The 22,336-nt window shown below is 40.1% G+C and overlaps 1 protein-coding gene across 1 annotated transcript in view; it reads right to left on the reverse strand.

Annotated features, from left to right (window-relative positions):
- HYDIN (HYDIN axonemal central pair apparatus protein) overlaps positions 1 to 22,336 on the reverse strand; it is a 442,332-nt gene that overhangs the window by 221,321 nt on the left and 198,675 nt on the right. The window contains exon 19 of the mRNA XM_017868754.1: positions 2,515 to 2,753. Coding sequence (XP_017724243.1) covers positions 2,515 to 2,753 — 239 coding nt within the window. The remainder of the gene's footprint in view (positions 1 to 2,514; positions 2,754 to 22,336) is intronic.

Raw genomic sequence — 22,336 nt, forward strand, 5'->3', positions numbered from 1 at the left:
TTATGGCTAACAGTAGGCTTTTGGGGGAAATAATAAACAACATACACTGTTTATAAAAAACACATACTGATTACTAGGCAGGATGTCTGTTACTTATTCACAGTATATCATTCAATCATTACAGCAATCCAGTCATGGTAAGTATATTTACTACCATTTTATAGATCAAGAAATGGAAGTTCTGAAGACCTAAGGGAGTTGTCTAAAAATATGCAATTAGAAGCGGCAGCATATGGCTATTTCTTTAGACCAGAGGTTGGCAAACTTTTTCTTTAAAGGACTAAATAACAAATATTTTAGGCTTTTGGGGCCACATAGTCTCTGTAACAGCTACTCAACTTTCCCTTGTAGTGTGAAAGCAGTCATAGACAATACGTTACAAAATGGGCATGGCTGTGTTCCAATAAAACTTTATTGACAAAAGCAGGCAGAGAGATGTAGTTTACCCAGCCCTGCTTTTGGCAATTCTTCTGGAGATTGCGGGCATAGTGATTTTATGTAAAAAAGTTTAGGCAGAGGTCAAATTAGCAACTAAAAGCTACAGTTTGCTTTTATATTCATAGAAAACTGTTAGCTAACCCTCCAATTCCATGTGTCAGAATATCCTTCGAAGGCTACTTGACACTATTTGTAGATTTAAAAGAACATGTAATTAGGTCTGGTTTGCCATGTATTGTTTTCTACAATTATATTTGAGTGCACGAAAAGAAATTTGAAACTAGAAGCACTGGTATGCAATGACAAACTACCCTAGCTTACAGCCAACAGACAGGCAGAGAGGAGGATTCTTACATTTAGCTGACTCAAAAAATATAATTGGATACTTGTCTAAAAGCATGCAATTCAACCATGTGACTTGCTTTTTACTTAATTTTCTACTAGTTTACGGCATTTTCAATCAAGTCCCATATTTTGTAGATGGAGCAGAGGGAAGGATTTTGGGGAAAGCACCTAACTGATTAATGTCAGTCACATCTCCAAGCACAGCATATATAACTTGATTTCAGGGCCTGTGAGCCCAGAAGGCAGGGGGAATACCCTTCTGAGATCTGTTCACAGTACTGCAACAGGTAAGTTCAAATTCAACTGGCCCCCAGAAGCCAACTAGTGATAGCTACATGACTTTCCTGAGGAATCAAGAATAAATCCCCACACATACCCTCTACACTTAACACTCAAACCTCATATATATATACATATTTAATTTCAGATGAGGTCTTGCTCTGTTGCCCATGCTGGAGTTGCAGTTGTGTGATCCTAGTTCACTGTAGCCTCAACCTCCCGGGTACAAGCAATCCTCTCACCTCAGCCTGTCAAGTAGGTAGGACAACGGCATGTGCCATCATGCGAGGCTAATATGTTTTATTTTCTAGAGATGTGGGGAGTCTCCCTATGTTGCCCAGGCTGGTCTCTAATTCCTGGGCTCAAGCAATCCTCCCACCTCAGCCTCCCAAAGTATAAAGTGCTAGGATCATAGGCATAAGCCACTGCTCCCAGCCCTATAAATATATATATCTCCTCATATATATCTATATATGTGTGTGTGTATATGTATACGTGTGTGTTTTTTCTTTCTTTTCTTTTCTTTTTTTTTTTTTTTAAGACAGGGTCTCACTCTGTCACCCAGGCTGGAGTGCAGTGGTGCCACCTTGGCTCACTGCAACCTCAGCCTCCTGGGCTCAAGTGATTCTCCCACCTTAACCTCCTGAGTAGCTGGGACTACGTGCACCCGCCACCACGCCCAGAATTTTTTGTATTTTTATAGAGATGGGGTTTCCCCATGTTTTCTAGGCTAGTCTTGAATTCCTGAGCTCAAGTGATCCTCCCGCCTTGGCCTCCCAAAGTGCTAGGAGTATAGGCTTGGGCCACCGTGCCCGGCCCAAATCTGATTTTTATATCCACATTTAGATTGTTCTGCTCAGTGGTGTCTATACTGTACCACATCTTATTTAAATATTTAGACCCTCTAGCTTTTCCTGGGTAATCACGCAAAGCCAATGGAAACCATCTCAGTTGTTGGTGCTATGGTGGGGAGTCAAGTAGAGGACATAAGCTTCGAAAAAGCTGCTGGCTCTGCAATACTTGATAAAATACACTTGCAGTAAATTTTTACCTTCCTAGGTATGTTCTGCTTAGGTTACCACTAAGCTGTATCTGTATTTTCTATATTTATGGAGAGGGATTAACAGTGTATTAGAATTAAAGAGGAGAAATTATGGTTGAGAGTCTAAATTAATCAGAGTAGCCAGTTTGAGAGAAGAATGCATTTCCTACAAACCATATTCTTCTCGCATGTAAAGGGACACAGATTAGAGAATGCAACCAAGTTATGGCTAGAAAATGTCTTCCTGTTGCTGACATACCCATCAGGAGGCAGAAGAGTGAGGATGGGAAAGGAGAGGGACTGAGGTGGCTAGTTTTAATTACTTAAAATAATTTTCTAAAGTAGAGGTGATGCTCAGCACATGCAACATATGTGACATCTACAAAAATTGGTCCATGGTATTTCCTTACCTAAAATGTGCGCCCAAATTGAGTTCTGGAGCAAAGGGCTTATCTGAAACAATAGTGGAACCAATTCCAGAAGCCTGAACAGGAATCCGATAGGTACTGCTATTTTCAATGTCCAAAATGACACAGTCTTTGAATGTCAGTATGTCATTCAGGTTGGCGGTCAGTGCCAGTTGAATATCAGCTTCTGGAGGAACCACGCCTTCATTGGGTTCAATCGTCCAAAGGGATTTTTTGTGTGCCTGCAACACAAGAGTACAAGTTCACAGGGAAGATATTCTCGGCTTTTCATTCTATAGATGTCAAAGCCCTCTACACTTCAAATGGGTGGCACTGTGGAATTCAACATCAGAGACAAATATTATTTTTTGAATTAAAGCAGCTGGATGTTTGTTGGTTTTTCTTTTTTCAAAAAGCAATCTGATTCTGAAGAGCAAACCTACGATTTTACTTTTGAATGCTCTGTGAAGATTTTTACATCTCTTTCTCAAGGTAACAGCCCAATTCTCCAACAAGCTTATAATTATTATCTGCTATAATCTCCAGATTCTGAGACACCAAAGAAGGCACAATATTCTTTATGGAGTTTGAAATTTTTATTTTTTATTCTTATTTATTTTCCTTTGTTTTGTTTTTTTTTTGGAGTTTGAAATTTTAAAATAAACGTTTTCAAATGCAAAATTTCTAGTGTAATAGTGAGGATGAACCAATTTCATTAATAAATACAATATAAGAAGTCATCTGGATTTCTACTAATTTATAATAATTAATAATTAGCCTCATCAGAATCTCATTAGGTAAAATTGCAAACTTATTTTTGAAATACAGTCATGTGTTGCTTAACGACAGAGACACATTCTGAGAAATGTGTCATTAGGTGATTTCGTTGCTGTGTGAACATTGTAGAGTGAGATAGTGGAGCCTACTACACACCTAGGTGACATGGTATATAACCTGTTGCTCCTACGCTGAAAACCTGTATAGCATGTTACTGTACTGAACACTGTAGGCAACTGTAACACTGTAGTATTTGTATATCTCAACCTATCTCTGTTTCTGAGCCTCATCTGCATTTTCTGTTTGTTGTTTTCTGTGATTCATTTTTGATGCTTTCTTTTGAGCTCTCTTCCAGTTCACTAGCTCTCTCTTCAGTGATGTGTAATATGCTATTAAACACATCTATTCTCTCCTTAATTTTGATTTCTGTATTCTTGAATTCAGGTGTTGGTATTTTCTATTTTTACAAGGTTTTCATCTTTTGAGAACTTTTATAATTCTGACTATGACACTCAACTTACTAGCTACTACTACTAATAATTAGGGACCCCTCCTCCTAGCCCCTCCAAGTCTTCTACAAATTTAATGAGCAAATTGTTCTTGGACTTCTCAAGTAAATATAACAAATACATATTCAATGGCTCTCAGGTCCAGGTGTTGTGGGAAATACATAACACCCTGAGGAGCTGACAGCAATGACACTAGTGAGACCAATATTTCAACAACAAAAATGGAATTCAGAAGGAGGCCAGAGTGAAAGTGCTTCAGGGGAATCTAAAGAACAAGAGCAAAGGATGTTGAAACCCTTTGAATGTCTGACAAATGTACCACACACATTTTCTTTTCCCTCCAAATGTGAAATTGGGCTTAATTATCAGGTGGTGTGATTCCTAATTATATGGCACTATATTATTAATATTACTAAAATTCTAATCTGTTTAATTGCCTATATAAACAACTATCTCAAAGTTAATAAAGAGCATCAAATAAAAAACATCCTTTTGAATGAGGTCATGTCCTTTGCAGGGACATGGATGGAGCTGGAAGCCATTATCCCCAGCAAACAAACACAGGAACATAAAACCAAACACTATGTGTTCTCACTCTCAGAAGTGGGAGCTGAACAATGAGAACACATGGACACAGGGAGGGGAACATCACACACCAGGGCCTGTCAGGGGTCGGGAGGCAGCGGGGTGGAGAGCATCAGGAAAAATAGCTAATGCATGCTGGGTTTAATATTTAGATGGTGGGTTGATAGGTGCAGCAAACTACCATGGCACACGTTTACCTATGTAACAAACCTGCACATCCTGAACATGTACCCCAGAACTTAAAATAAATCCTTTCCCCATTTTGATGGCTTATCATTTAGATCAATTATGAAAGTCCTGTTTTATTTTGGGAAAGACATTACTCAGAAGTACTTATGTGGATTAATCTTTATAGAAAATATTTAGTTATTACCAATATGCACTGAGAAAAAGCTGCAAAAGAAGAGATGTGGAGAGTATTTAGATGCTTCCAGGATAATAACTGAGAGGAAAAGCCACACTCTCCAGTTCATCAGAAAAGAGTTTGATTATTCCTTCATGAATCTTCCTTGTGAATCTCCCAGTAAGCTTCGTGAAGCTCCCTGAGTTTGGTACCACAGAAGAAGCCCTCCAAAGAAATGCATTCAGTAGAAAACAATGGATTTGAAAACAAATGCAAATTTTACTATTTGAGCGGGACTCTAGAGGACATTCCAGTCTAAGATTATCCTTCTTTCACTTAATTCTATGATATACCTCTTTTAGAAAAAGGAAAAAAAAGGAGAAATGTAAAAACACATGTAGCTCTGTGGGGGCTTAGGTACCACGGACTGGAAACCTCCTGACAAACTTAGGTCAGAGTTACACTGATGATCTCTGTAAGTGACATAAATGTACATTGCAGATTGCAGGCAAGAGTTAGAGATTTCATCCAGGCAGAATCTCACAGGGTGACAGTGCCTTGGAATGTCACCAAAATCCTGGTCTGGCGCCACTGCAGATTAAAAAAATAGATTCGGTCAGTGGGCCCGATGGTCACTCTTAGGAATAGGCTCACAGGTACTTAAATAAGGAAAATCTAATATTTAAAGCAAAATGTCAATTTCCCAATTTATAATTGAGGACAAATGTAAGACAGAGCAGAAAGGCTAGTTACATTTCTTCCTGGTTTGAAAATCTACATGGGAAATAAGTAAATTGCATTTTAAAATTTAAATGAATTAAATAAAGGAAAGAAGAACATTTTTCAAGATTTTAAATTGTATATAAATGAGGATGTAGATGAATGATAATGAGGAAATTTTAATTTTGGCATTAATGGAAACTATAGATATAACTAAGTCAAGAGTCCTATTATTACTCATAAATCTTCAAATATGGAAAATCCCAAAGCGACATAGAAACAGAAAAAAAAAAAAAAAAAACAATTAAACATTAAATACCACACTAGATAAAGTACGACCTGGATGGAGATGTTTGTATGATCATTGTCTGTATTCAAAGGATGCGCATGAAAAAAATGATGAATCTTGAAAGACTCATCTATTTTTCAGAATTTTCTCGATAACTTTCCTACTTAAAGTAACTTGGTTCTAGCAGAGTACGAAAACAATCAGAAAACAGTAAACAAAGTCTCTGTCTCTCCAGAGCATTAATCTGTATTTGTTTATAATTTTGTATTAAAATATTAGTAAAAGGTAATAATCCTTATACATTTAATTTTCAGGACTGTAGCTCAATTATTATTGCCAAAGAAACTATAAGGATTGAATGTTACAGTGTTCTATCCATACTTAGGTTCAAAGAAATAATTTCTGATGCATCTTCCTAATTTATCAAAAGAAACATTTTAACAGCCTCAAAGTGACAACACTAAAATCCTCTAACACATTAATCACAGAAAATGACATAAAAATGTGTTCTAAAAGAGCTGTAAGTGCAAATTCAATTTTCTGTAGACATTTTAAAATGGATCAAGGTAGTTTCATTTCATCTTGAATTTATATTACAGTAGATAGGAATCTTTGACTTTTATCATTTTCAGTGGGCATACACAATCAAAGCAATAGATGGAAATAGATTTCTCATGCTTGAGTAACCAGACCTTCTCCTTTCTTAGAACTGTTTTCCCTACCTGCTGTTCTGAAATTCTAGGCTATTATTATAGATAAGTTTGTGGTAGCTGTTGTAACAGAAAGACCCCTGATGCTCAATGGCTTTATACAACAGAAGCTTATTTCCGGCCCAAGTGAATTCCAATTGGTGACAGGTGTGAGGATGGGCTTCTGTTCCATTTAGTCTTTCAAGGATGTCTGCTAAACAGATTCCGACATATTTAACTCTTGGTTTCTAAGAGATCCATATTGACATCCATCTGGCCAGTAAGAGAAGAAAGAGAAAGGAGGGTTGTGTGCTAGGATTTTACACACCATGCCTGGAAGTGGTGCACATCACTTCTGTTCAATTCCACTGGCCAGAACTGAGTCAATGCAACCTAACCCCAATGGAGGTTGGGAAATGTAGTCTAGCCCTGGGTCTAGAGTAAAGAGAGATGAGTGTGCTGAGCTGCTAGCTGCTGTCTGCCAAAGTTTCCTTGTTGGTTCACTTTACTGCCACATCCTCAGATCTTCCCCCAACTCTCCCAGATCTCATATTTTGAAAGGTGAAGAGCTTACTCCATCAGAACACAGATCCTATGGGAATTGCCTTTCAGATCCTATGGGAACTGCAGGGTTAGAGTTCACATCCATCTGCTTTTAGGACAAATGGAGGGGCAGCTAGAGAGAAACTAAGAAAGTTCTGGGCAAGAAGATCTCACTGTGTTGACCCTTCTTCCCAAATTGGTGGCCTGTTAGCATCCTACATAGCTGTGCTCATTTATGTGACTCAGCTTATAATGAAAACATAATGCCATTTATGTTTGACATCTCACCCTGTGAGATAATGCCATTTCTGTCTTTTCATCAAAAAGCAAAATGCCTTGCAGAGAGAGAGAGTATCATCAATGTCATCTTTCCTATTCCAATAATTTGTTTTCCTCCTCTAGCTGGTAGCACAGGCCAAACCTCTGCTCACGATAAAGTGAGAGTGTCATCAGCATAAGTGGTCTTTCAAGTCAGGGGACATTAGTTTTCAATGGATGTGTACCATTTCTCTTCTGTTTCCTGCTGACATAGGTTGGCTCTTCTGGAAAGACCTGAAGTTGTTCTTCAGGGCTGAATTGGTGAGTTTTCTGATGAAGCTTATTAATCAATGCTTGGCATAAAACCAGACAGGAAAATATATCATAGAATCCAAGACCAAGACACATTAAAATGCCAGATGCTAAGGCACTGGACTGCTCTTACCTTACATGAGTCAGCCTTGAAACTACTCTATCATCCTTGTGTCTCTCTGGTGGTTGACTTTTAGGGCTATCCCTTGCTTTTAGGGAGGGCTTGGTCAGCGTGACATTTTCCGTTATTAAATGGAAAATTTGACTAAAAAAGGAAAGGACGAATGATAATCATCTCAGCTGTGGAGGGCATTTCGTAACTCTTTCAGAACCACAATAGGGCAAAATAGTAGCTGATGGAAATAGGGTGGGAGGGAGGGCGCTGAAGCAAAGGGATGCAAATTTGAGTCCCTCCTCTGCTGCTTTCCAGATGTGGAACTTTGGGGATGTCTCCTAACCATGTATGCCTGGTCTCAGGTTTCTCATCTGTAGCTCAGGATATTGACTGTACCTTCCGTATAGAGCTGTGGGGATGGATGAGTGAGAGTGCAGGTAAAATCTCAGCACAGTGTTGGGCACAAAGCAAGTCCTCAAGAATGAAAACTATTGTCATCATTTTCCCCAAATCTGAAATGCCCCACGTGACATACAATTATGAGTTCAATAGTATTTGCTAAAAAAAATAAAAAAATAAAAAAATAAAAAATAACAAAACAGAAAACAAAGATGGATGCTAAGGAAGCATTTAACATACAAGACTCTTGCCAGAAAAGGAGAGGCTGTGGGGCTGTGATAGGCAGAATTCTAAGCTGGCCTCCAGGCTCTCCACCTCTTGGAGCACGATTATCTTCCCTCAGTTACATAGTCAAACAGAAATCCAGGTGTTGCTGTGAAGGATTTAGCACATGTGGGTAAAGTCCCAAATCAGCTGACCTTTTTTTTTTTTTTTTTTTTCCTGAGATAGAGTCTCACTCTGTCGCCCAGGCTGGAGTGCAGTGGTGTGATCTTGGCTCACTGCAACCTCCGCCTCCTGGGTTCACGCCATTCTCCTGCCTCAGCCTCCCAAGTAGCTGGGACTACAGGCGCCCACCACCACGCCCAGCTAATTTTTTGTATTTTTAGTAGAGACAGGGTTTCACCGTGTTAGCCAGGATGGTCTTCATCTCCTGACCTTATGATCCCCCTGTCTCGGCCTCCCAAAGTGCTGGGATTACAGGCATGAGCCACCATGCCCGGCATCAGTTGACTTTAAGATAGGGAGATTATCCTCAGCGGTCGTGACTTAACCAGACTATACTCTTCCTGGTGAAAAGATTCCAAGCACAGAGGGCCTAAGGGACGGGCCACATGGCAAGGAACTCCAAAGTGGCTGAGAGCAGTCCCTGAGGGCCACCAAAAAAACTGAGGGACTCAGTCATTCAACTGCAAGGAAAAAAGTTCCGCCAATGACCTGGGGGGCCCAGTAGTGGATCTTTTCCCCACCAAGATATCCAAAAGGAATGGAGCTTGGCTAACCTTGATCTCAGCCTCTTGAGATCCTAAGGAGAGAATCCAGCCTGACCATGGCTGGACCCCTTACCCACGGAAACTGAGATCGTAAGTTAGTATTGCCTTGAGCTGCTGTGTTTGTGGTAATTTGCTACCCAGCAAGAGAAACCTAATACAGGGTTCCATCTATTTGTTCCAACGATGATAAAAAAAAAAATTAGCCTTCCTAAGCTTTCCATGAAAATGTCAGCCATACCTGCCTTTGCTTTTTCTGTAATCTGGGGCTAGAAAGCCAGAGTCGTTTGAACAGCTCATAAACAACATGTACAGGAGGTATGTGTGTGCCTGCAGGGAATATGACTGTGTGAAAGACGGAAAATTTATGATCTTTTGCAATTCAGAATTCTGTGACCACCAGTGATGAGTGTTAAGCCCTCCCCTCTGAGGTTTCACATATCTAAAGATAACATTTGCTTTTTATTTGACAATAGGGCAGCAGTACACTTATGCAGTGCTCAGCTCCCAAGGTAAAGCAGCCAGAGCTTTTATAGGTTTCCTTATTGTGTGTTTAATATTTGCCACAAAAGGGAGAAGTGAATACCATTGTTTGCACATGTCACCTCAACAATCACCGGGGGTGTGGCTGTGCTCACACAGACTTGCTTTCTGTAGTGCTAATAACTAGGAAGCCTGAAGAAAATAGCACTGTGCGCTTTTCTTCCAAATAACTCATTTGCCAATTGAAATCTGCAAGAATCTCCTTCCTTGAAATAAAGAGAGCAAATAACAATAGGAAGCAATGTGCAGAGTGAGGGATTTCTTTGGAGTTACACTATTATCTCAGCAGATGACCAATACTTTGTGGAACAAGAACAATGAAGGGTCACCAAGGCCTTTTTTTTAAAAAAAAATTCTTCTGAGATGAAGTCTCACTCACTCTGTCACCCAGGCTAGAGTGCAGCGGCACGATCTTGGCTCACTGCAACCTCTACCTCCTGGGTCCAAGCAATTCTCCTGCCTCAGCCTCCTGAGTAGCTGGGATTACAGGCGTGTGCCACCATGCCTGGCTTATTTTTATATATTTTTTTGTAGGGACGGGGTTTCATCATGTTGGCCAGGCTGGTCTCTAACTCCTGACCTCAAGCGAACTGCCCGTCTCAACCTCCCGAAGTGGTGGGATTACAGTCCCTTTCTCCTTTTTGTCTTCTAAATGGGGTCTCTTGTCATAACAGTTATTTTCCCTGAAGTGAGTCATTTTGCTGCTTAAGAGAGTTAACTGAAAATGAGGAGATGAGATGCAGAAGAAATGGTGTAAAGCTTTACACGGGAGGCAATTTAAGGTCACAATCAGAAGTGTGGGCTTGAGAGTCTCATGACCTGGTAGTCAACTACGGACTGTGCCATTCATAGCCAAGTGACCTTGCACTAATTTTAAAATCTAGGTTTTGGTTTCCTTTTATGTTAAATGTTAACTTGAAGATAAAATAAAAGGGTGCTAAGCATCTAGCACCTCGTCTATCATAGATTACATGCTCAGTCAGTGGTGATTGCTACTAACGTTATTTTCCAAACTTCCCATTCAGTTCTTCTTCCTGCTGGCACCCTCCCCAGTCTACATGACTGACAGTGATAGGGACTGGGGGCAGAGGAATTCTAGGTAGAAAAGGGTGGGTCCCTGGTGAAATTCTACCTTTCAGCTGAAAAGCCTGAACCCATGGCCCAAAGTGAGAACTTATATCCCTGTTTTCCCAGTTGAATGCTGCCTTTCCCTTAACCACCCACTGCCCCACCCCATGCCCCAGCCTGTGCCTATAAAGACTCCAGACTCAGCTGGCAGAGAGGAGAAGCAGCTGCATGTTGGGGATTACAGAGAGGACAGCTTGATGGAATAACTCTGGAGAAGAATCCGGCTGCAGATGGCCGGACTTCAGGGGAAGATCACCTACCTGCCTCATCTCCTTTTCAGCTCCCTCTCCCCCTGAGAGCCACTTTCATCGGCAATTAAATCTCCCACGTTTACCATCCTTAAATTTGTTCATGTGGCCTCATTTTTCCTGGCTGCAGGACAAGAGCTCGGGATCCCTGAGTGCAGATACAAAAGGCTGTCATGCTGGCCCTTTGCCCTGGTTGGCACAGACACCTAACGTGTCCACAGCAGACGGCAGAACTAAAACAGCACTGTAACACACCCTCTGGGGCTTCAGGGATTTCAGGCACTGCCCCCCGCCCCCCACCCGACCTCCCACCCCCAAGATGCTGCCACAGGGCTTGCATGTAGTTTACTCCTGCTGACACCCAGGAGTGCTCACTCTGGCTCCTGCACCCACTCACCTGCGCACTCCCACCTGTGAGGGGTGGGGCGCAGCGGGTCCAAGTGAGTAGAGTTTGATCTTGCTGGTGCTGACGCGGTTGGCTGGTTTCCCCACTCATGCACTCCAGTTCCCACCTCATTCGCACGCTCCCTCCCGCAAGGTGTTGAGAGCAGCCGGCTGAATAAAGGAGACACTCCCTTTGCGAGTCCTGTGAAGGGGTCAGGGAAATATCCTGCTTCAACAGGTTTATCTTTCAGTGATCTGATCCTGCTGCTCTCCTGCTGGGGATTCTGCACGGCTCTCCAATGTCTGGATGAGAGGCAATGAGTCTTTTTATCCTCTTTGAGAAAGCCATGGAACCCCGTCATCAAAAAATGCACATACACACACTCCCCCCACCACAACTTTACATACAAGTTCCAGAATTCAGGGACCCCACTTTTTTCTGTTTGATCCATATGTGGACTCACTTTTTATATCTGGGGAATCCATCATTTTGTGTGAATCTTGGTAGGAGGCAGGCTGTCACTGCCGTTTGAGAAGTCACCCAGACTCTCTGCAAACACGGCGGCCCACAATCCAGACTGGAGTACCAGAGGAGCTTCTGGCCTGGAGGATCTACTCCCAAATCTTCGTCAGAGGGCCCCACTGCATTTTCTAGGCTTAGTTTCCAGGACACCAGGTCATTTACCTTTCCCAAGTGTTCGAAGCGTCATCTGCATTTAAATATGCTGCTCTCAGAAAGTGTATCCCCATCTCTCTGTTTTTCTTCTCCTCGGCCTTCAAGTCTTCACTCAAATGTTCCGACGCATGAAAAACTTCAATTTGACAAGAGAATGAATCACTTCCTCCTCTGTACTTCACATTATAACCCAGCCATACTGTTTGTATATTTGTTTCTTTTATGAGATTATAACCTCTCTGAAGAAGGAAACCATTTTATTTACCCTCTATCTCTCCCCTTAGTACCAGGCATAGAAAAAGGGCTCAAAAGTAGTATTTATTTGTTGGTCAGTAAATATATGGAAGGTGTCCAGCCTCACCAGTAAGTCAAATAAACACAAACTTAAATAACAATAAAATATGTTTTCATCTGTCAGACTTGGCCAAAAAAATCCACAAAAATGTTAGCAAGAATCTAGGAGTGAAATTTTTAAACAGTGCTGGGGGTAGGATCTAAATTTACAAATTCTCTGGGAGAGAATTCACAATATGTATCAAGACTTAGTTACACACATGTCATTTGACCCAGCAACTGCATTTCTAGATATTTAGTCAATGAAAACAGTTACAGATGTCAGCAAAATTGAGACACAAGCATTGCTTATAGTAGTGAAAAACTGGAAACAATCTATCAGTAGGGGATTAGTTAAATCAACTGTGGTAGAGTCAAATGATGCAATAAAATTAGCCAGTAAAAATGATCTGTAGACGAATATTCCTTAATAATTCATATTAGGTGACTACAATATACTGTTGAGTGAAAATAGCTGGTAACAAAATAGTATTATCCCATGGGAGGGAGTAGGAATACAGACTCACCACACGTACCGTAAAAAATTCAGAAGATACACACCAAAAATTTAATAGTGGTTATTTGCATGATGGGATGACGAGTGATTTTTTTTTTTGTTATCTTTAACTTCTATTTGTTCTATAATGTTACTTGTGTAACAAGGACATATAAATAACTCATATTAAAAGGATATGGTTGGCCGGGCGCGGTGGCTCAAGCCTGTAATCCCAGCACTTTGGGAGGCCGAGACGGGCGGATCACGAGGTCAGGAGATCGAGACCATCCTGGCTAACACGGTGAAACCCCGTCTCTACTAAAATACAAAACTAGCTGGGCGAGGTGGCGGGCGCCTGTAGTCCCAGCTACTCGGGAGGTTGAGGCAGGAGAATGGCATAAACCCGGGAGGCAGCGGAGCTTGCAGTGAGCTGAGATCTGGCCACTGCACTCCAGTCCGGGCGACAGAGCGAGAGTCCACCTCAAAAGAAAAAAAAAAAAAAAAAGGATATTTGCTCTCTTGCTGCAGTCTCATTTCCAGTTTGTTTCTTAGAAGCTTTTTAAAAAATAAATAATACATGTAGACAGTGTAATATTCAAATGGATTTAAAGGGTGAAGAGTCTCTCTTCTGCCGGTGCATGGTCACTAGTTACCATCCCCAGAGGTAGCCATTGTTAAGAGTTTTCTGAGGATCTTCCCAGATATACTTTATGATCAATATTTGCATACATGTTTTTCCTTACGTAAATGGTACAATACAGACTGTTCTGCACTGTGATTTAAATTTTTAAAATTTGTATCAAAGGTATATATACACACAATTTCAAAAGGTTCTGGAAAAGGCATATTGTGAAAAGCAGCAGTCCTTGGACTCCACTCTCCCATCTTCCCCATGGTGCAAATCCTTGACCATTAACACAGTCAAACACTCTCAGTTCTTTTAGCCTTTGCTTTATGGATTTGCCTCTATATTGCGAAGAACCCTACTGCTACTTCTTAAGTTTTCAGTTTGCACAGTATTCATTTATTTCTCCCCATGGTAAATATTAATAGCTTTTTTCTTGCCCTCTCTCCGTGTCTCTCTTTCTCTCTCTTTCACTTTCTTCTCTTCATCATCCCAATATAGTTAACATTTATTTTTTGGTGAGATAGATACTTGGATTTGTACCATCATGAGTATGCAAATACTAAACTCAGCTGAGCTATAAAAAAAATGGCCTATGATGATGTTTCCTTTCTTATACAACGTTCATGTTTCCAGGAATTGTTTCCATGTGGTTTTCATGTATCTATCATGGACATCACATTCATCACAAACTCATCCCCTCAACCAAAGAGGCAAATTGCCGCTCAGTACTTTCAGAAACATCTTCTACACAGGCTCCATCTTCTTGGAGACAAATCTCTCCTGGAGCTGCCTGTTCTCCAACTCCCATCTGGGCAGGCTGCCCTCTGGGCCTGCGATGTGGCTGGCGTCCTAGGACCGGCAGGCAGCATCATCCTGTGCATCCCTCGGCATTCTCTCCTGTGTCTGAGCCCCTGTTTGCTGAATCCACGCCTTCCTAACTATGGTGCAGCACTCTTCAGTGGCCTCCTGATAAAAGGTATGTAGAATGTAAATTTTTTGAGATTTTTTATATCTGAAATGTATTTCATCCCCAGATTTTCTTAGTCTTTTGGCTAGATGATGAATTTAAGATTAGGATTTATTTTCCTTCAGAAAGTAACTTTTTTTTCTCTAGTGTTTCTGTCAAGAAGTCTGATGCCACTCGGTTCATATATTTTTTGGTTTTGAGCATGATTTTTTTTTTTTTTTTTAATCTGGAAGTTCCTGCAGCCTTCTCTTTGTGTCCAGTGTTCTGGAACTTAGTTACGGTGTGCCTTGACATGGGCCTGTTTCCATCCACCAGGCAGCATATTTGATGAACCTTCTCCTTAAATTACTTTCCTCTGTTCTAAAAACACTCCTTCAATTATTTCTTGGGTAACTTTTTTATCTGCATTTAAGAACCTGCTCTTTTTTTGCAGCACATATTGGGTCTTAGAACTCCTGAACAAACTGTCTAATTTTCTCTTCCTTCTCTAATCTTTTTCTTCTTTTTCTACTTTCTGATTATTCCTCAATTTTATTTTCCAGATATTCTATCAAATTTTAAATATCTGGCTTATATTTTAGTATCTATAAGCATACTTTTGTTTTGTTCTTTTAAAAAATATCACTCTGCTCTTGTTCATGGATACAAAGTCATCTTTACTTTCCTGAGATTTTTAATTATCATTTTGTTTTATTTTAAACTTTCTTCTTCTTGCATTGTATTTGTTTTCTCCAAGTTCTCATTTTTATGTTTTTGGTTTCTTTCTTCTGCATTACAGGCTTTCCTGGTGGAGCCTGGTTAAGTACTTATGTTTAAGAGTAAAGCACTAAGGCTGGGTGCAGTGCTCACGCCTGTAATCCCAGCACTTTGGGAAGCCAAGGTGGGAGGATCACTTGAGCCCAGGAGCTCAAGACCAGCCTGGGCAACATAGTGAGATCTCATCTAGAAAGGAAAGAAAAAGAAAGAGAAAGAAAGGAAGAGAGAAAGAGAGAAAGAGAGAAAGAGAGAGAGAGAAAGAAAGAAAGAAAGAAAGAAAGAAAGAAAGAAAGAAAGAGAGACAAAGAGAGAGAGAGAGAGAGGGAGGGAGGGAGAGGAAAGGAAGGACAGAGAGAGAGAAAAAGAGAAAGAAAGAAAGGGAGGAAGGGAGGAAGGGAAGAAGGGACGAAGGTAAGAAGGAAAGAAAGAAAGAAAGAAAAGGAAGGAAGGAAGGAAGGAAGGAAAGAAGGAAGGAAAGAAGGTAGGAAGGGGGGCGGAAGAGAGAGAGACTAAAGCCACTGTGTGCTTGGGTGCCAGTCCACCACAGGCCACTAGACATTTTAGATGCCCAACTAACAGTTTATTTCTGCCTTTCTGCCTTTCCTTGTGGCTGGTCAAATTGTCCACAGAAGAACCTTCCCTTTTCTGGCCATATTCTGAGAATTGGGGGAGAAGGGGGCTAGAATTGTACCTTTCAGTGTGAAGACTTTTTTGTAGTTCATTTGTTTTCATAATGGTATCCTGCCCTCAGCAGTGTCTGTGAAATCAGCTCTCAGTTTGATATTATTCCTTTTAAGGTAAACAACCTTTTTTCCCCTGATGCTTTAAGATTTACTCTTTGATCTTCAGCATCTTTACAAGAATGTGCCTAGATGTGGTTTTGTGGTTTTATCTTGCCTGGTTTTCATAATGCATTTTGATAGCTTGGTCTCAGCCTTTATCTATTCTTCCTCATCTCTCCTTTCTCTGGTACTCCAGTAACCATACCCCCCATGTTTGTTTGCTTTATCATCTATTCTGTATTTCTCATCCTTTTATCTCTGCATGTTTCATTTTTGGTAGTTTCTTCAGACCTATCTTTGACTTCAACAAGCCTCTATTCATCTGGATCTAATATACAGTTAAATTCATCTGTTGAGCCTTAATTTCGATTGTATTTTTCGGGTCTACAACTCTCATTTGTTCTTTTTTATAGTCTCCAGAACTCCATCAAATTTCTAAAATTTACTTTTTATTTCATTGAACTTACTGAGCATATTTCAGTTTTCTACTAAGTTGTCTTGTCTCCTTATATGCCTAGTTATTTTAAGATTAACTATTGGATATTGTGTACACAAATTGTAGAGGTATTTTGAGGCCTAGAATAGTTTTCTTCTTCCCGTGATGATATACGTTTGCTTCTGGGAAAGCTATGGGGGGAACTAGCATTTTCATCTTTCAGGTGGAGATTGACATGATTTGAATTGAGGGTCTGTTCTAGTTTATCCTTGTTCCTAGTGTGCATCCTTTCAGAGTCCCAACCAAAAGTCCAGACGTTTTACCAGAGCCCATCTTCTTCTAATTTTTATCTCCCTAGCCTGACCTGACTCCAATTTTTATCTCCCTGGACAGGTAGGTCTTCAGAAAGCTACTTTTAACTTTTCAATGTCTTCTGGAGGCATATAGGAAAAGCAATCCCAAATGCTGGGCATACATCTCTTGATTTTCTTTCCCTTTTGTGTTGTCACTAGCTTTGTTGCTCCCTGGTTTCTCAAGCTCATGATTTTCTCATTGTGTCCAGCTTTTCTCCTTGTTCTCAGAGGGAAAGAGTTTGGAATGACAGATTGAATAGAAAGCCCTTGATCACTGATGTGCTGAAAGTCCCTTTTGGTCAAGCAATTGTTCTACTGCTTGATTTCTCTATTTGTTGAACAAATAGTCTGTAAGAATTATGAGGCTAACTGACTTTGATTATTAGGGAGGCAAGTATATCTAATTCACGTTGCTTTCAAGTAATATGTACCAATAATCTTTTAGGTTACTAGCTTAGCATCCTTGAACAAAGACCACCATCTTTTGAGAGTCATCGTCTTCCCAAGACTCAATGAAAGGTGTCAGATCAAATGCAAGGCATGATGGTTAAAACGAAAGGAAAGATGGTTAAATAAAAGGAAACAGGAGAGCTCCTGAGCACGCAGGCACGACTTACACAGTGCTAGGAAGCATCTTTACAAACAAGTAAGCTACAAGAAGATAGAAAATCAGAAAGTTAATGAGCCTAAAGTTTCTAAATAGTAAATGATTTCCTAATAAACCCATTTTCTTTGTTATGGAAGGACATATGTGCATTCATCAATACAGATGTTTTATAATTTATAAGATGGCTTCACTGTCAAAAATTAAGAGAAACAAGTCAAGAGTATGGAAAAGACAGCATTAGAACTCCCATTTCACAGAGATCTGTACTATGTGGATCAGTTTGTTCTAAACCTTAAGGCCTCTCTGAATGTCCCTTTTGTCCTTTTACTTATCTGAGAAAAATAAAAGATCTTCAAATATAGTGTCACAAAAGTGATGTCTTTTCACAAGCCATTTCACTTGGCTCTTTTTGTCTGTCAACATTAATAATCAAAGCTACCATTTGTTGAATGCTTATTTTTTTCAACAGGTACTTTTTACATACATTCACATATTTAATCTCCTAAATGCCATTATTAGTTCCATTTAAAGAGAAGGAACCAAAGGCTCAGAAAGGTTAAATAACTTGCCTAGAATTAGTACATGCAGAACCAGGATAATTTCAGCTATGTCTGAAAACAACATCCTCACCTTTGATGGTACAGTATACTCATACACTGAACAACTGTTTGTTGAATTACTACCATATGTAAGGCAACTGTATATGGCACATGATCATATCTGCCCTGAGACAATGTTGCTCTTCCCTCTGAGATGCATCCCAATTCAATGTCCTAACACCCCAGAGGGAGATTTTTTTTTCCTCCAAAGCATGAAACTTATTGTTGCATGCAATTTCACTGCAACTGACATTAAAAGAAGACACATTCCAGGTGCTATCCTACATAGAGTTCTATCATGTCGCATACACTTCTTCAGTCTCTGTACTTTTGTTTGTGACAGGGAAGAGAAAATGAAACAGAGGGAGAATATATAATTTTATCCCTGATAAACATCATATAACCTAGAAGGATTTGTGTTGGGGATTTAATATCATTAATAAACCTCTATACTAAGCTACTTAATGTACTACTTCTTGTTTTGTTCATTATGTAAAACACTTATTTGATTTTTTACTGAGTTAATGTTGAATATGACTATATACTATCAGTGCACAAAACAGGGAGAGTAAATGCTTTAGCTGATGATGACTCAATGACAGCCATCTCTTAAAAGTGACATAAATTGGGTTGATGATGATGCTGGTAATGAGGAAGAAACAGAAATTTTTATGGGGGAGAGAAGGTGGGATTTAAAGAAAAAACCCCCACATTAGATCCATAAAAGGAAGCTTTACCTTAATTTCCTTTTGTAATGATAGGTGCTAGCTGTATAATTTAGTTAGAAAAAATAATTTTTAAAAACTAGTTAAGAGCTGAGACAGATGAAATGAAGATGGACAAGCTTACAAGGCATGCAGGAGACCAAGGTATTTTCCTTTTGTTGTTTTCTGGACAGCCCTTAGTGACAAGGAAACCAAACTCCCTCCTTTAATTTTGGCTTCATACTATTCTCATATGAATCATATGCAATCAGTAGAGCTTTCATTCTAAATTCAAGGAAGGTGCTGACCCACCATGTGAAGTAACACTCCATCAACAGCTTTCCTTCTCTCACTGTGGCTTCTAATCAATATATAAACTGCTGGAATCTATCTTTCGGGTTTTACATTTTCACTTTCGCTTTGGGCAAAACAATGAAAAAGGTCTCGGGGGGGTTTGGGGGTGGGGTGAGGGGGCTTACAGCCTCTCCCTTTGCTTCTGGAAGTCTCTTAATACTATTATTACTGTTATCACTGTTACCCTCTTTGGCACTAAATGGGTTACTTCAGATGGCTCATGAAAAACCCAATCCATTTTGGAATGACCATGACTTTTATGTGGCAAAAGGATAGATGTCCACCAAGATAAACTAGAATTTTCTTCTCTTCTTATTCCCTTATTCCTGTCAGTTTCTCTTTTAAATGATGTATTTTTCATTTTTATTTGACATGCAATAATTGTGCATACTATGGGGTATGATACTTTGATACATGCATACAGTGTGTAATGATCAAATCAGGGTAATTAGCATATCAAGCTCCTCAAACATTTATCATTCTTTGTGTTGAGAACATTTATGTTCTAGTTATTTGAAAATATAAATGAAATATTGTTAACCAGTCACCCCACAGTGCTACAGAACACTAGAACTTATTCCTCTTCCCTAGCTGTAATTTTGTATCTGTTAACCAACCTCTCCTTTCCCCACCTCCCCTCTACCCTTCTTAGTCTCTGTGGCCACAATTTTACTCTCTACTTCTATGATCTCATTTTTTTTTTTTTTTTTTGAGACAGAGTCTTGCTCTGTTGCCCAGGCTGGAGTGCAGTGGCACGATCTCAGCTCACTGCAACCTCTGCCTCCCGGGTTCACGCCATTCTCCTGCCTCAGCCTCCCAAGTAGCTGGGATCACAGACGCCCATCACCATGCTTGGCTAATTTTTTTGTATTTTTAGTAAAGACAGGGTTTCACCATGTTAGCCAGGATGGTCTCTATCTCCTGACCTCGTGATCTGCCCGCCTCGGCCTCCCAAAGTGCTGGGATTACAGGCGTGAGCCACCGCGCCCGGCTATGATCTCAATTTGATTTTTAGCTCCCACATATGAGTGAGAACATGTGGTATTTATCTTTCTGTGCCTGACTTATTTCACTTAATGTAATATCCTCCAAGCTCATCTATGCTGCTGGAAATAACAGGATCTCATTTTTTGTAATGCCTGAATAGTATTATACTGTGTCTATATATCACATTTTCTTTATCCATTCATCTGTTGATGGACACTTAGGTTGGTTCCACATCTTGGCTTTTGTAAGCAGTGCTGCGGTAAGCATGTGGCTGCAGCCATCTCTGCAACACTGATCTCCTTCCTTGTGGATAAGTACCCAGTAGTGGGATTGCTGGATCATAGGAGAGTTCTATTTTTAGTTTTTTGAGCAGTCTCCATATTATTTTCAATAGTAGTTGTACTAATTTATATTCCTGCTAACAGTGGATAGAAGTTCACTTTTCTCAGCATTATTGCCAGTATTTGTTATTTTTGGTCCTTTTAATAATAGACATTATAACTAGGGTGAGATGATAGCTCACTGTTTTGATATGCATGTGAATTTCTTTTATAGATTTTTCACTATTAAGGCAAAGATAAAAAATGTAGGAACAGAAAACCAAATACCACATATAAATGGGAGCTAACCATTAAGTACACATGGACACAGAGAAGGGAACAAAAGATTCTGGAACCTACTTGAGGTGGAGGGTGGAAGGGGAGAGAAGATTTAAAAAACTACCTATTGGATATTACCTTATTACCTGGGTGACAAAATAATCTGTACACCAAACCCCCACGACACATAATTTTCCTATATAATAAACCTGCATATACACCCCTGAATCTAAAGTAAAAGTTAAAAGAACTCTGCTCTCTTATGCCAACTGAAAACACATTTTACTATCCTTTTGTAAGTGTTCATGTGATAATACATAAAACACTATAAAAAGTAGTTACAAGGGCTAAATCAACGAGTTGAAGCTTTAAAACATGTCCCTTACATAGAAAAAAAGCCACAATTTTGAAAAAATGAAGAACTAGGTATAGCTTTACTCCAAACTAAGATAAACACCACATGAGCCACAAGTAGAACAGAAACCATAGACAGGCCCAAACCTACAGACTTACTGGGCTCTAAGTTCTGAAACCAGTAGAGGTAGCTTGAGAAAGAAAAACAGGAACCAAAATGATCCTGCAGGAAGCAAGGAATGAGGCCTAATGTCCCCTGCTAAGACAGCCTCCGGCATTTGAAAGAAGGCTGAACAAAGTTGTGATGTTCCTGAAGCTATACCTTATACACAGACTGTGCCAGTGGTGGTGGACGTGGTGGTGCTAAAGTAGAGACTGCTATGTAGACAAACCTGAGGCCAAGCCACTGGTCAATGCAGTGACTGAATCTGTGATTTCTCCAGCATCGCCATGGGAGGAGCTCAAATTTAATTCTGGATTAGTGGTCACTGTCTAGGCTGAAGGCAAATGTAAAAATGCTAGAAAAGAAGGTGTGAGCACTGAGAAGGAGAGAGAAACATCCCCTATATCAGATTGATTTATAATTTAAAATTCCAAATGCTCAGAAGAACAGCTGCAAACAATCAGGTAATGAATTCATTCTGGAACAATCAATAGTGCAAACTGAAATTGATTAGAAAATGCACCCAAGATTCTTAAAGAGATACAGAATAGGATAATATACATAAAACAAAGATTATGAAACCATAACAGTGAGATAAGGCTCAAGAATAAGCGGCCATAACCAATTATAAATCTTGGAATTGAAAAATGTAGTCATTAAAATTAAACTGCAAATGTAAATAGATGGAATAAACTTTAGACTTGCCAAAATCAGAATGTGTAAATTGAAACATACTGAAGAGGCAACAGAGAGAGATGAAGAGGTGAAAAATATATATAAGAAGTAAAATAGAAAAAACAAGATTACGAGGGGCGGAGCAAGATGACCGAATAGGAACAGCTCCAGTCTTCAACTCCCAGCAGGAGCGACACAGAAGACTGGTGATTTCTGCATTTTCAACTGAGGTATTGGGGTCATCTCACTAGGGAGTGCCGGCCAATCGGTGCTGGTCAGCTGCTGCAGCCTGACCAGCGAGAGCTGAAGCAGGGCGAGGCATCGCCTCACCTGGAAAGCGCAAGGGGGAAGGGAATCCCTTTTCCTAGCCAGGGGAACTGAGACACACAACACCTGGAAAATCGGGTAACTCCCACCCCAATACCGTGCTTTAAGCAAACGGGCACACCAGAAGAATATATCCCTCACCTGGCTGGGAGGGTCCCACGCCCACGGAGCCTCCCTCATTGTTAACACAGCAGTCTG

The sequence above is a fragment of the Rhinopithecus bieti genome, unplaced genomic scaffold (assembly GCF_001698545.2).
Source record: "Rhinopithecus bieti isolate Rb0 unplaced genomic scaffold, ASM169854v2 scaffold_2574, whole genome shotgun sequence".
NCBI classification, from domain to species: Eukaryota; Metazoa; Chordata; class Mammalia; order Primates; family Cercopithecidae; genus Rhinopithecus; species Rhinopithecus bieti.